The sequence below is a fragment of the Neovison vison genome, chromosome 7 (assembly GCF_020171115.1).
Source record: "Neovison vison isolate M4711 chromosome 7, ASM_NN_V1, whole genome shotgun sequence".
In the NCBI taxonomy this organism is placed as follows: Eukaryota; Metazoa; Chordata; class Mammalia; order Carnivora; family Mustelidae; genus Neogale; species Neogale vison.
The window spans coordinates 154,401,765-154,416,933 of record NC_058097.1 but is presented as its reverse complement, the minus strand read 5'-3'; the positions used below and the strand labels follow the sequence as shown (position 1 = coordinate 154,416,933).

The following is a 15,169-nucleotide window of genomic DNA, read 5'->3' as shown; positions in this document are numbered from 1 at the left end:
TTTGGCAGTATAGGTGGGCACCCAAATAAAATTGTGGTTTTTGTTAATAAGGAAGAATTGGGGCATTGGGTACGCAACCAGCAATCTCTAAGATACCATTCTATTCTATCTGCCAGGCACAGAATTTTCTTTCCTGGAAGCAACTTCTCTTATAGGTTTCTATATCCTTCCAGAGGTAATTTGATTTTACATAAGAATATATATAATAACATATATATATATATATATATATATATATATACTTATTTATGTGTATTCTTTGTATAGCATTAAAATAATGTGTGGCATTCTATGCACTGTTTTTGCATTTTGCTTCTTTGCTGAACAATGTATTTTAAAAATTATTCAATTAAGTACATTTATAGATGCCTATTTTCTTTTAACAACCACAGAAGTAGAATGAGCTCTTGGAGAATAGGAACCATGTTTTCCTTATTTGCCATTGTATACAGTGCCTAATACAGTTCGTGGGGCATAGGTGGTAGTTAGTATTTGTTTAATGGATAGGTCACACCAATAGCAAATGCCAGGGCTAGTATTCAAATCTGCTTGTGATTTGAATGGTTTTATTCCCATGACCTTATCTACAAGCTTGATATGTTAGGTGACAGATTTCCTTGTATTGAACTCTCTTTGCATTTTTCAAAAGATAAATATATTTGTCAGTTAAAAAACAGTTTCCTAAACTCAACTTGCTAGGATTTTGTTTAGGATATCAATACCTGTGGTCACATTCATCAGTAAATAGAAGGGTCATTTAGAACACAGACATTGGAATCAGATTGACATGGCTATGAATGTAGGCTAATTTTAGTGAGTTTGGGACAAGGTTTTATCTTTCTATTTATCCCCTACACAGTGGGATAATAGTTCCTACTTAAAAGAGTTGCACATTCATATCTAAGGGAGATGATTCAATGAGAAAAAATGTAAACGAACTTAAGTGGTTTAAGTCACTCAGAAGGGTCACTCAAAACTTTACAATTACTATTATAATAAAGGAGGTCTCTTTTCCTAAACAATTGACCATGTTTTGCATGTCAGGTTTGTGCACCAGATGATTGGCTTCTGGCTTCTGGGCAAGTTCTTACCTTAGCTTCAAATCATTTCATTCTTTACCTCCTAACTCCCTTCCTTCAGGAGCACCATAAGAGTTCCCAAAGGACTCAGCTCTTCATCCCTTAAGTCTGCTTTCCCAAGCCACCTTTCCCCATATGGGTCCAAAAAAGGGAAGATAGAAGAGGAATAGGAGCTCATAAAACTCTTCAGACTTATTTATTAAAGTCCCAGCATGGTTACCAGTACAGCTGATACATCATAAAGCACTCATCCTTTGACATCTTCTGTAAGTTCCAGGGTCAAGGGAGGGTAGGTAGCACAGACTGAATTGGATCTAGATGGGAAGAGTGACAAGGCAGGCAGAGATCTTTTCTAACAGCCAACCCCAATTAACAGGGAGAAAGGCAATGAATGAGGAGGTGGCAGATGTGGTGCCTCTGGATGCATTAGCATCCAGAAATCCCTAAGCACCTCTGTAAGGAGCATGCTAGGTTTTCTTTCTTCCCTCTGCCTTTCTAAAAGAGGATCCCATTTCCTTGCTTGGTTAGGAGACCTGAATTAGACTTCATCTTGTCTGACCAGGAAGAAAAATAGGAGATCTATAAATCCTACAGTGAAATAGGGGGTGTCAGTATACTGAGTTTAGTATGTCACTAGATACCTGGCACAGAGATTCAGGAAAAAAATGTTGACCAAGAAGCTTCTCCCCCAAACTTTGTTCCAGTAGAGCAATTTAAACTGCAGAGAGATAACTTTCTTTCATATTCAACCAGGCTTCATTTCTCTGATTTCTCTCTGATGGTCCTAGTTTTGCCCTTTCCCCCAAGATAGCCATTCCTATATTTTGAAGTTATTACTAATGTTCTTGTTTTTGGCAGTTCATACATCTGTAATTTGTAGATTTTTATCATTCTGTAATTTTTATCATCCTGTAACTCATATGACTTAATACAATGTACTGAATTGGATAGGATACTCCAGGTGAAGTAACCAGAATAGGGTTGAGAAAGATTCTCAGCTACACTGCTCTTGAGATTGTATGTTTATGAAATAAATTTATATACACACACACACACATGCACACACATAGACACACACACATAACATTTAGAAAAATGCCTGGTACATGCTAGACACTTGGTATATTTCAGCTAATATTGTCAATCCAGTTTTAGAGACCTAAATCAATGTTTACTCTATGTGCCACATCATTGACTTATGTTCATAGTGTGCACTTCTACCTTTCAGGATGTCTAGGGATCTGTTCTTTTATCCTTTTCTCCTATTCCAGATTTCTTACTCCCTCCCCCTGCCCTGTTCTCCTTAAGCTGTGAAGAAATGGCGTTGAACAGATTCTGAGCGGAAGTGGTAACACTGGGTGGCTGGAGGCAAGTGTCCTGGGCTTGATGAGTTTCAGGCAATAGAGATTTGACTTTTCCACAAGTTAATGACCAATACGTGAGGAACAGAAGCAGATACATAGGAGAATTGATCAGTGAGTGGCCTTTGAGAAGAAGCATAAACAGTTATGAAGATTATATCAAACAATGCTTGAAGAGGACAAAGTGCTAAAGAAGGTCATTCAACAGGGATGAGAAAATAGGATACAGTGAGGATAAGGGTCAAGGGGGAGAGGAAAGACTGATGCAGGGAGATAGATTTTGTATGGATAAGTTGGTAATGACTAGACTGGAGAAATTCAAGAAAATTCTAACCACCATTATTAGAAGCAATAGGGTTGTTTTGTGTTTGTATTAATTAGGGCAAGGGCAAAAATTTTCTTAAGTCAGAGAACTAGCTCAGGGTTTTACCATTAACCAAGGAACAGGCTCTTGAGGAGGACCAGTAAACTGTGGCATAAAGAAGCCCCCAAGTTCCAACAGGCATTCTGTGCCCTGCCCTGCCCCCTCAGTGACCACCATTTGTGGTATTGATCAGGACTTCTCTCTCTTCCTCAGTGTCCCCTTCAACACATTGAAACTCTGGCTAACTCACCTCTCTCACTTTCCCTTCCTTGGAATTTTTCATCAATGTAGAACACCAAGGCCCCAGTAATTAAAAAATCTTTCAACAGATTTTTTTATTAAGAATCTGTGGGGTGTTAGAGAACATTGGTGTGTATAAATGGAAAAGTGTACTTTGTCTTCAGATATTTCACAGGAGAGTGAAGAGAAACAAGGAAGTACAGAATCTATGTGCTAAGTGTGACAGAGAAAATAATAATAATAATAATAATAATAATAATAATAATAATAACTTTCTCAGTGAGCTAACTACTTCAGTTATCCTACTTTCCTTCTGAATTTTAACCTTTCCATAAACAAATAAGCATGCTGCAGCGTGTTTCATTCTTGTCTTGCCTTTTTCTTCACTTATGAACTTAAAATGAGGCTCTTTAGCTGTGTGTTCAATCCTCCCCACTTACATGTCCTCCCTTACTAACTTCATCACCCTTTGTTCTGGTTTCTCTTGGCACCAGTCCAATGACTTACTCTTGTCTAGGTCCCTATAAAATTTAATGTCTATTAATATTCTCATGTTATTGAACTTCTGCTTAACTGACAAGTTGGCCATATACTCCTTGAAGTTTTCTCCCTCATTTTTCCTAGGTCACCATATTCTTCTGATTTTTTTCATACTCTTCCAGACCCATCATTTATGCCTCTTTTTTCTTTTTTCACCCTTTTGGTGTTGCTGTTTTCCTAGTTTCAGTCTCAGCCTTATGCTATTCCAACTACTTCAGCTAGGTGCTAATGCTTTCTGAATTTATACCTTAAACCAGAATCATTCTAAATTGTTCAAACTCCTCATATCTGACAGTCCAAGATAAATTTCTATGTAGAGTGTAAATACCTCAGCCTTGATATATACTCAGACACACCAAACCTACTAATCCTCCTGTGTTTCACATCTTAGTGATTCTGTTTATTCAAACCAGAGAATTCTGGGCTTCTCATCTACTGTCTCTTTCATAACTGTCTACATTACTACCAGCATATGATGTTTCTTCCCATCTTCAGTGCTCAGACTTTGTTCATACAACACTTCTCATCTGGGCAATTGCAGCTTCGATTATTTTTGCTTCTGTTCTGTCTCCTTACTCAAATCATTCATAGCATTGCATCCAAAGTGATCCTCTCATAGCCCATACCTAGTCACCTTTCTCCCCTAATGAAAGTATTTCTGTCTTCTCTTTATATATAAGATTCATTCTAAAATTTTTAACATATAAAAGGTCCTTCATGATCTGGCTTTCTCTTATTTTTCAACTTTGTTTTCTGCTCTTTCTTTCAATTCCTCACCCTCTTGGCTCCAGTCAAATTAAATATTTCACAGAGTTTTCCTCTGAAGTTTTTCTCCAAGTTATTTCCATGCTTTTACATAACCCATTTCATGTATCTGAAAAGTAATACCCACAGTTTTTGTGCACATATTTTGTGCACACATTTTGTGTCTTCCACATTCATCAAAATCAGCCCAGGTGTTATTAACTCTGGAAAGTCTTCCCTTTTCTTCTCAGGCTGATTTTGGAAATTTTGTTCTATGCCCCTCTATCATTCTGCTTGTAAAACGATTAATTTATTTTACAAATATTGTTGTGCACCTCTTCATGTCAAGCACTGTGCCAGTTGGTGAGCATGGTCCCTATTATCATGGCATGAAATGTTTAAATGGACTTGGGAGAAGGAGTATATAATCACATTATTACACACATACAAACTGTGAGGGTGGAACACTGTGCTATGAGAACATAAAATAGAAGCTCTCGATCTTGGCTGGAGAGGGTTAGAGAAAACTGCTCAGAGAAGGGAATATTTGAACTGAGATGAATAGGATGAATAGAAAGTAAGTGGATGTGGAAGTATAAGTAGAAGCATGGGAGCACAGTCTTCCAAAAGAAATGGGAGCAGAAAGTGCATATTGTATTTGAGGATCTGAAAAGAGGACAGTGTGGCTGGAGCTCTGGGAGCAAGAGAGAGAGATAGAGAGAAAGAGAGAGAGAGAGAGAGAGGTATCAGATGAGACTGGAAAATGGGGAAGGAGGCAAATAATATATGACCTAGTATTCATTCATTCATTTACTTATTTATTAATTAATTCAATTAACTGAGAACCTATAAAGGAATCTACCTATACACTGTACGTGTAGTGTGAAAAACACCAGCAGACATCATTTCTTTTCTCATGAACTTGTGATTTAATAAAGTTAAGGATTTTGTTTTTATGCCTATTAATGATGAGAAGTCAATGGGATATTTTAAGCAAATGAGTATCAAGATTCTATGTGTATTTTAAAATTATCCTCTGACTTCAGTGTAGAGAAAGCTTTATAATGAAACCTAGCACACAGTAAATTTCACTTGAGAGACAGTGGTACTGTAGTCTTGGCTGGTAAAAGTGGTGATGGAGAAATAAGTGGACCCAAGAGCTAATTTAAAAGGAAAATTTAATTGATTTTCTTGGTGGGTTTGTGATGGGTGGTACTGGTGAAGGATATGTTCAAGGCAGTTTCTAGCCTTTGACTTTGAGATAGTCCAGATGCATATGCTATTCACTGAGACAGGAGATGCTAGAAAACCAGGCTTGGGAGAAAAATGGTAACTTAATTTTAAACCTGGTGAGTTTTGGTGAAAGACCCAAGTTGATATGTCAAGTAGGCATTTAAGAAGGTTTAGGCAAGAGATATGATTTAGTAATCACCAACATGGAGATGGTAATTGAGCATATGGACAAGGAAGTGGGAGACTGAGCAGAGCAGATTAGCACAGAGGAGAGAAGAAAATCAAAGAGAACCCAGGACTGAACCTTGAAACTTATGCCAGGGTGGTGGATGAAAAAAAAAAAAAACACACACATAAGAGGGTGCCTGGGTTGCTCAGTGGGTTAAGCCTCTGCCTTCGGCTTGGGTCATGGTCTCGGGGTCTGAGGATTGAGCTCCGCATCAGGTTCTCTGCTCAGCAGGGAGCCTGCTTCCCCACCCCCTCTCTGCCTGCCTCATTGCCTATTTGTGATCTCTTTCTCTGTGTCAAACAAACAAACAAACAAATAAATAAAATCTTTTAAAAAAAGCACATAAGAGAAAATGAGGAGACCAGGAGGTGTGAGAGAAACCAGGAGATTGTGATGCAAACCAAGTCAAATAGAGTGTGTCAGAAAGAGGATCTGATTGATTGCTTCAGCAAGATTTTTTTTTTAAGAGGCATTTTGTGGGTCTATAGGAGGAGGCCATGCCAGGAGTTGTGGAATGGATGTGAGGTGAGGACTGGAGACAGTGAGTGTGGCAGTGCTTGTGAGAAGTTTGTGTGTGAAGGGAGGGGAGGGGAGAAATAGCTGGAAGGAAAGAAAGAGGCTTTTTTTTTTTCCAATTTATTTATTTTCAGAAAAACAGTATTCATTATTTTTTCACCACACCCAGTGCTCCATGCAAGCTGTGCCCTCTATAATACCCACCACCTGGTACTCCAACCTCCCACCCCCGGGCCACTGCAAACCCCTCAGATTGTTTTTCAGAGTCCACAGTCTCTCATGGTTTATCTCCCCTTCCAATTTACCCAAAAGCACATACCCTCCCCAATGTCCATAACCCTACCCCCCTTCTCCCTCCCCCCCTCCCCCCAGCAACCCACAGTTTGTTTCGTTAGATTAAGAGTCAGCTTTTTAATTTTTATTTTTAAAGATGAAAGATACTGGAGAATGTATGAAAGACAAGGCAGATCCAGTGAAGAATGAAATCTGACTCAAAGTTAGGGAATTAGAACAAATAATTGATAGTATAACTGCTAGGCTAAGAAAGCTACAATTCAGAGTAGGAGGTGGAAGGTTTGACATTTCAGGCTGGGCAGACTCTCAGTGGAAGGAAAGAAGGCAAGTGTGGGAGAAAGTACAAGTAGGTTATTAAGTTTTATCTTGGGAAGTCGAAGAAAATATCACTAGATACCTCTTTTCTCTGCAAGGTAGTGTTTGATGCCATCTTCCCAGAGAGTTTGAAAAGAATGAAGAAGGTTTTTGAAAAGGCTTTGAAAGAAGGGACAGTTGATCAGGCAAGCTTTGTAGGATGGACAGGCAGCACTGAGGGCTCATTTGAAGTTGGTAACTAAAAATTTATAGCTTTTACTAAAATGAAATGGCTGTTTTACAGCCATTTCATTTTAGACTCATTCTAAGAACACTTGGTATGACTAGGTACAGGCCCTGGAAAGTGAATGGTTTATTCAAATAGGATTGGAGTTTTAGCAAAGGACTGGTTTAATCAATTTTGTATTCTATTTTCTTCTAATATATCATGAGTTTGGGGAAGGGATATAACAAAATTATAAATCAAAAATTATATTAGATAAGTAGGTGACTACCTAATTAAAGGTTTCCCAACCCACATCAATGTCAATAATTATCTCAAAAACACCTATTAAAGACCCTTCTCATGCTTCCTTCATCTTAGTACTGGATAGTTGTAAAAACTAGGTGTGTTTTGGCCTATATTGTTAACATTTTATTTTCCTCACTGGTACCATGCTGACATAATTTGTTGCACATTTTTAATGTTGTGAGGTTATTCCCTAGGATTATCCACCTATAAAATCTCAGTTTTTAGACTGATTCATTATTCTTTCATTGACCATAGCTTTATTTTTCAAATCTCACCAGTCTGTCTTTATGATATTGACTGGGATTTGCCTTTTGGGATGAGTGTCCTATATATCATTAGCTTCCTAAAGAGTGAGAGGCACACTTTAAAAAAAAAAACAAAACACTTTGGTTTTATTTATTTATTTTTCATTGTTCCAAGATTCATTATTAATGCACCACACCCAGTGCTCAATGCAATACGTGCCCTCCATAATACCCACCACTAGACTCACCCAACTTCCCAACCCCCACCCCTTCAAAACTCTCAGATTGTTTTTCAGAGACCATAGTCTCTCATGGTTCGTCTCCCCCTCCAATTTCCCCCAAATCTGTTCTCCTCTTCATCTCCCCATGTCCTCCATGTTATTTCTTATGCTCCACAAATAAGTGAGGCCATATGATAATTGAATCTCTCTGCTTGACTTACATCACTCAGCATAATCTCTGTTGATACAAAAGTTGGGTATTCATCCTTTCTGAAGGAGGCATAATACTCCATAGTGTATATGGACCACATCTTCCTCATCCATTCGTCCATTGAAGGGCATCTTGGTTCTTTCCACAGTTTGGCAACCATGGCCATTGCTGCTATAAACATTGGGATACAGATGGCCCTTCTTTTCACTATATCTGTATCTTTGGGGTAAATACCCAGTAGGGCAATTGCAGGGTCATAGGGAAGGTCTCTTTTCACTTTCTTGAGGAATCTCCACACTGTTTTCCAAAGTAGCTGCACCAACTTGCATTCCCACCAACAGTGTAAGTGGGTTCCCCTTTTTCCACATCCTCTCCAACAGACGTTTTTTCCGGTCTTGTTAATTTTGGCCATTCTAACTTGTGTAAGGTGTTATCTCAATGTGGTTTCTGATCTCAACGGGAAGGCTGCAAGCATTTTCCCATTGAGGATGATATTTGCTGTGGGTCTTTCATAGATAGATTTGATGAAGTTCAGGAATGTTCCCTCTATCCCTATACTTTGAAGCGTTTTAATCAGGAACGGATGCTGGATTTTGTCAAATGCTTTTTCTGCATCAATTGAGAGGACCATGTGGTTCTTCTCTCTTCTCTTATTGATTTGTTCTATCACATTGATTGATTTGCGAATGTTGAACCATCCTTGTAGCCCAGGGATGAATCCCACCTGGTCATGGTGGATAATCTTTTTAATGTACTGTTGGATCCTGTTTGCTAGGATCTTGTTGAGAATCTTAGCATCCATATTCATCAGTGATATTGGTCTGAAATTCTCCTTTTTGGTAGGGTCTTTGCCTGGTTTGGGGATCAGGGTAATGCTGGCTTCATAAAAAGAGTCTGGAAGTTTTCCTTCTGCTTCAGTTTTTTGAAACAGCTTCAGGAGAATAGGTGTTATTTCTTCTTTGGAAATTTGATAGGATTCCCCAGGGAATCCTTCATGTCCTGGGCTCTTGTTTTTTGGGGAGGTTTTTGATCACTGCTTCAATCTTGTTACTAGATATCAGTCTACTCAGGTTGTCAATTTCTTCCTGATTCAATTTTGGGAGTTTATAGTTTTCCAGGAATGCACCCATTTTATCTAGGTTGCTTAGCTTATTGGCATATAACTGTTGATAATAACTTCTTTTTTTAAATTTTAAATTTTTTTAAAATTTTCAGCATAACAGTATTCCTTGTTTTTGCACCACACCCAGTGCTCCATGCAATCCGTGCACTCTCTAATACCCACCACCTGGTTCCCCCAACCTCCCACCCCCCAATTGCTTCAAACCCCTCAGATTGTTTTTCAGAGTCCACAGTCTCTCATGGTTCATCTCCCCTTCCAATTTCCCCCAACTCCCTTCTCCTCTCCATCTCCCCATGTCCTCCATGCTATTTGTTATGCTCCACAAATAACTGAAACCATATGATAAATGACTCTCTCTGCTTGACTTATTTCACTCAGCATAATCTCTTCCAGTCCCGTCCATGTTGCTACAAAAGTTGGGTACTTCTGATGATTGTTTTTACTTCCTTGGTGTTAGTTGTGATCTCTCCCTTTTCATTCATAATTTTATTAATTTGGGCTTTCTCTCTTTTATTTTGGATTAGTGTGGCCAATGGTTTATCGATCTCATAGATTCTTTCAAAAAACCAGCTTCTAGTTTCAATGATACGTTCTACTGTATCTCTGGTTTCTATCTCATTGATCTCTGCTCTAATCTTGATCATTTCCCTTCTTATGTTTGGAGTTGGTTTGAGGTGTAGAGACAGCTGGTTTATTCTGGATTTTTCAATTTTTTTGAGGGAGGTATGTATTTTCCCCTTAGGACTGCCTTTACTGTATCCCATAGTTTTGGACTGAAGTGTCTTTATTCTCATTGATTTCCACGGATTGTTTAAGTTATTCTTTGATCTCCTGGTTGATCAATGTGGTTTTGATTTGAATCTCCCTGATAGCTAATGATGATGAAAATTTTTTCATGTGTCTGTTAGCCATTTGTATGTCTTTGGAGAATTGTCTGTTCATGTCTTCTGCCCATTTTTTGATGTGATTATCTGTTTTCTGTGTGTTGAGTTTGAGGAGTTGTTTATAGATCTTAGCACTTGTCTGTAGTGTCATTATAGATATAGGTATATAGATATCAGCCCTTTGTCTGTAGTGTCATTTGTGAAGGTCTTCTCCCAGTCCATGGATTGGAGAGGTACACTTTTGAAGCAAACTAAAAAAAAAAAAAAAAAATTGCCTCTTGTATTTGTTCACACAAATAGTCAAAAGAAGCCTCAAGATTCATTCCATGGCTTCACCCAGCAACTACTCCACTGCTCCAGTCTCTGAATTCCTCCTCATCTGCTTCCCTAACTACCAGAGTTGGCAGCACTGGCTGTCCCTGCCCCTCAGCCTCCTCTTCCTCCTGGCCATGGGGGCCAACGCCACCCTGCTGATCACCATCTGGCTGGAGGCCTCTCTTCATGAGCCCATGTACTACCTGCTCAGCCTCCTCTCCCTGCTGGATATTGTGCTCTGCCTGACAGTCATCCCCAAGGTCCTGGCCATCTTCTGGTTTGATCTCAGGTCCATTAGCTTCTCAGCCTGCTTTCTCCAGATGTTCATTATGAACAGTTTCCTCCCCATGGAGTCCTGCACATTCATGATCATGGCCTATGACCGCTATGTGGCCATCTGTCACCCACTGCGATACCGATCCATCATCACTGACCAATTTGTGGCCAAGGCTAGTGTCTTCATTTTCACTCGAAATGCCCTTCTCACTGCACCTATTCCTATTCTCACTGCCCGGCTCCATTACTGTGGGAAAAACGTCATTGAGAACTGCATCTGTGCCAACTTGTCTGTGTCCAGGCTCTCCTGTGACAATTTCACCCTTAACAGAATCTATCAGTTTGTGGCTGGTTGGACTTTACTGGGTTCAGATTTCATCCTCATCTTCCTCTCCTACACCTTTATTCTAAGAGCTGTGCTTAGGTTCAAGGCTGAAGGGGCTGCTGTCAAAGCCCTGAGCACATGTGGCTCTCACTTCATCCTCATCCTGTTCTTCAGCACCATCCTGCTGGTTGTTGTGTTGACAAATGTGGCCAGAAAGAGGGTCCCCATGGACATCCTCATCCTACTCAATGTCCTTCATCACCTCATACCTCCTGCCTTGAACCCTATTGTATATGGGGTTCAGACCAAAGAGATAAAACAAGGAATTAAGAAATTGCTGTGGCGTGGGTAGAAGAAGAATCCATGAAACAAGATGGGATTGGGAGGGAGACAAACCATAAGTGACTCTTAATCTCATGAAACAAACTGTGGGTTGCTGGGGGGAGGGGGGTTGGGAGAAGGGGGGTAGGGTTATGGACATTGGGGAGGGTATGTGCTTTTGGGTAAATTGGAAGGGGAGGTGAACCATGAGAGACTATGGACTCTGAAAAACAATCTGAGGGGTTTGAAGTGGCGGAGGGGTGGGAGGTTGGGGTACCAGGTGGTGGGTATTATAGAGGGCACAGCTTGCATGGAGCACTGGGTGTGGTGAAAAAATAATGAATACTGTTTTTCTGAAAATAAATAAATTGGAAAAAAAATAATAAAATAAAATAAATAAATAAATAAATAAATAAATAAAAGAAATTGCTGTGGAGACGTATGTAAATACATATAATAGATCTCTAATTCCTTTTCCTCGTTCTCCTCAGTGATTTTTCTAGGCAGTGAATTGAACAAAACCTTGGTGAGTATTTATTATACACTCTGAAGCTCACTTCTTAATTGACCCAGATTTCTTCCTTTATTCTCCTCGCCTGGTTTGGATGAAGGTAGACAAGAGGAAGAAACTTATATTTCTTGAGTAACTGCTTTGAGCCTAGGCAACTTTATTTAAGTAAATTTAATCTTTCACAACATTTCTGTAGGCCTTATTATTTCCATTTTACAGAGTAGGGGAAAAAAGATGCTTTTCAAAGTGAAATATGCCAAGAATCACATTCTCTGGGTAGTGGCAGAGATCGAAATCCAGAATCCAGAGCGTGGGTCCTATAAAAATGCCCCTTCAAGTGCAATTGAAGCTGGATACCGGGCCTCTATCTCCTTTGCTTGTGTTTTGTCGTTCTGGTTATCTATTTCCTGCATATACCTACTTTTTTGAGAACTGGCAGTTTCTCAGAGAAGGCACAGTCCTTCCTGGCAAAGCATCTGCAGGTCTATAGAAGAACATTCGTAGTAATATACAGCAATGCCAGCTTCCTGTTCTAGCTTACACAGTATCACAATTTTTAATGAGTCTTAGAATGGAGGATAGGTTGAGAGAGAGAGGTGGGGAGAAAAGAAGCCATTTCCAGAAAATGGGGAAACTGACTAGGACAGTGGGTTAGTCACTTCCCCTGAATGTTGAAGCTCCCTATCCACTGAATTGAAAATCAGGTCTTCTTTGATCTGTTGACTCTGCTCAAGAGCTCTAGTTGAAGGTGAGAAGACACAACAAAGGGTCAGGTTTTGGATAATAGTGAGTTTAGTCAGAAGAAGAGCAAAGAGATAGCACTGGGTATTTTCAGAGATTTAATGTAAGCAAATGATTTAATGGATGTTGGAAACTTGAAACTAAAACAGACAATGCTGAAGTAATTGCAGAGGTAGCACCTGTGGGAAGAATCTTACACTTGGGAAGAATTTGGTCATTGGAGCTTAGAAGGCTGAAGATAGGCCCATTGGACTGTATCTCACAGTTCTGAGGAGGGTGCTACCTTCAACTGGTACTGCTCACAGGAACTCAGAGGAGGTGCCCTCAGAGCTGGGACTGAAATCTCTGAGGGTGGGACTCTGTCCTGCTGCTGCTGGTACCTCAGAGGAAGTTTGGTGAGGCTGATTGGATCCTGGGAGTTCCAAACCCAAACCTAAATCAAACTTAAACCTAACCAACCAACAAATCCTGGAAACTAGAATAAATTCCACTGCCAGGTGAAGAGTCATTGCTCAGGGGTACTGAAGAGACAGGAATAGGAAGAAGCAAGTATTCCCTGGCCTGCTTTAGGCTTCCAGTCTTTTCCTGCTGTTCTCTGGGGGTGGAAACTAAAAGGGAGCCAGCTGACAAAGAAGAGTCCCAGAATCCAAGTCCCAGCATCCTAAAGTAGATCTGGATGTTGGGTCTGGGGCTGAGAGACAAGAGTTAATGACCGTGAGGCTCCTGTTAGTTCTGAGTCTGAGGGCTTGTGACCACAGCAGGGACAACTGAGGCAGCACCCTGCACTGTACACCAGCTCCCAGGGACTGGACACAGACTCAAGTCCTCCCATGTGGGTATGCAAAGAGACATGTCATCATAACATGCTGTCACAGGGGCAGCTTTCACAGCTATTACAGAGTCTGGAGTTAGCTCTGAGCAGGAACAGAGAATGAGCACATCACCTTGCAGGGATTCCTCAGAGTAACTGCAGCTCAGGGCTGCCTTGGGCTCCAGGGCAGACTCTTCCAAAGTTACACTCAGTAACAGCAGAAAAGGAAAATGACACCCGTTTGCCTACAAGAAGAGGCTCTTATTACCCTCCAGCTTAGCTCTCCTTTCCTCAAGCAGAGCCATAGGTGTGATTCAGCATTTGTCATTTTCCACAAGAGACTTCTCTCACAGGGCTCCCCTCCATCTCACAGCTGCTGGAAGAGTTTATCCACTACAGCCTTCCTCCCTCAGAGCCCAGAAGGGCCAACTTCAACACTGATGACCTAAAATGATACAAATAATCTCAACATCCTTGCATACTGATAATAGTGATAGTAATGACAATGAATAGGAAAGCTCAAATATTTTAAGCACTTGCAATATACTAGCATCTGTACACAATAACATTAATTTTCATAAGACCCTTGTGTGGATGATTATAAAAATTAGTTTTGAAAACATTTAATAGAAAGGACGCAGTTCCTAGGAATAGGATACATATTGTCAGGTGTTATCGCCCAGAATTTGGTCCACTCCGTGGGTCTCTCTAGGAGTGCTTTCTCCACCTCTGCTATGCTTCTCCCAGGTGCAAATCCAGAAGGGACTCAAAGAGAAATCCAGTTAGTTGGTCATATTCAGATCTTAATTCCTGCGCTAGGCTTCTCTAGATCAGTGCAAATAGCCACCATATTTATAAGACTCAATTATATTTTTATATTTTATATATATATTTCAAGTCGTCATGGCGGGGTATTGGGAAATGTTTTCAATTAGCATTAATTGTGCCTCGGATAAACCTCATTGGCTACGATCCTGCCACTATGCAAAGCTTATATTATATATATATAAAATATAAATATAAATGTGTATATATTTATATTATATATATGTATAATTATATAATCCAATAATTATATTGACTCAAACTGGGTGTACACAGTTCTAGAAACTACAGCTTGTGCTAGGGATTTGTAAGGGATCTAGGGACCAGCACACCTGTTGTCATCCCTCAGAGTGATGAGCATAGCTTCTGGCATATCAGGGGGCTCAGCAAACATCCCCTTGCTTATGAAATTGAAGCGACTAAGAGAAGAGTTAACCAATAGTGTCTATAATGCATCTTTCATTCCAAGTAGTAGAGCCTTAAGTATAAGAACAGATATGACATGTACTTGAGTCTGGCTCTGAACTTTGGTCTTTAGGAGACAGGTTAAGAGGACGACAGTTTCTCACAGAATTGTCAAGCCTAGTGTAGGTGGCTCAAGGATCTTGTCACAGTGGTTCTAAGATTTGGAGTGAGTCCTCCTATAGATAAAGGGGATGGAGGGACAGAATTACCCAAAGTGCCAGATCTTGAAGAGCAGAAACAGCTTTGCCATGAAGCTCCCTTTCCAAAAAAAAAAAAAAAAAAAAAAAAAAGTCCTCAAAGACTTCAAAAAGTCTTTGAACATGGAGAGGGAGAGGAGAAGGGAGTTGGGGAAAATTGGAAGGGGAGGTGAACCATGAGAGACTACGGACTCTGAAAAACAATCTGAGGGTTTTGAAGGGGTGGGGGGTGGGAGGTTGGGGGAACCAGGTGGTGGGTATTAGAGAGGGCA

At 40.1% G+C, this 15,169-nt stretch overlaps 1 protein-coding gene and 1 pseudogene across 1 annotated transcript; one reads left to right on the top strand and one right to left on the bottom strand.

Moving 5' to 3' along the window:
* The first annotated feature begins 10,281 nt into the window (after nt 1–10,281).
* On the top strand, nt 10,282–11,378 carry LOC122914241 (olfactory receptor 56A1). The gene has a single exon (XM_044260871.1). It carries the CDS (start codon nt 10,437–10,439, stop codon nt 11,376–11,378), a length of 942 nt encoding a protein of 313 aa, XP_044116806.1. The 5' UTR covers nt 10,282–10,436.
* Nucleotides 11,379–14,277: 2,899 nt separating this feature from the next.
* Nucleotides 14,278–14,402, bottom strand: LOC122914703 (annotated as a pseudogene).
* Nucleotides 14,403–15,169: the final 767 nt, after the last annotated feature.

Excerpts from the sequence above, each read along its gene's own strand:
- LOC122914241 (XM_044260871.1), top strand. The coding sequence starts at position 10,437 with ATGGCTTCACCCAGCAACTACTCCACTGCTCCAGTCTCTGAATTCCTC.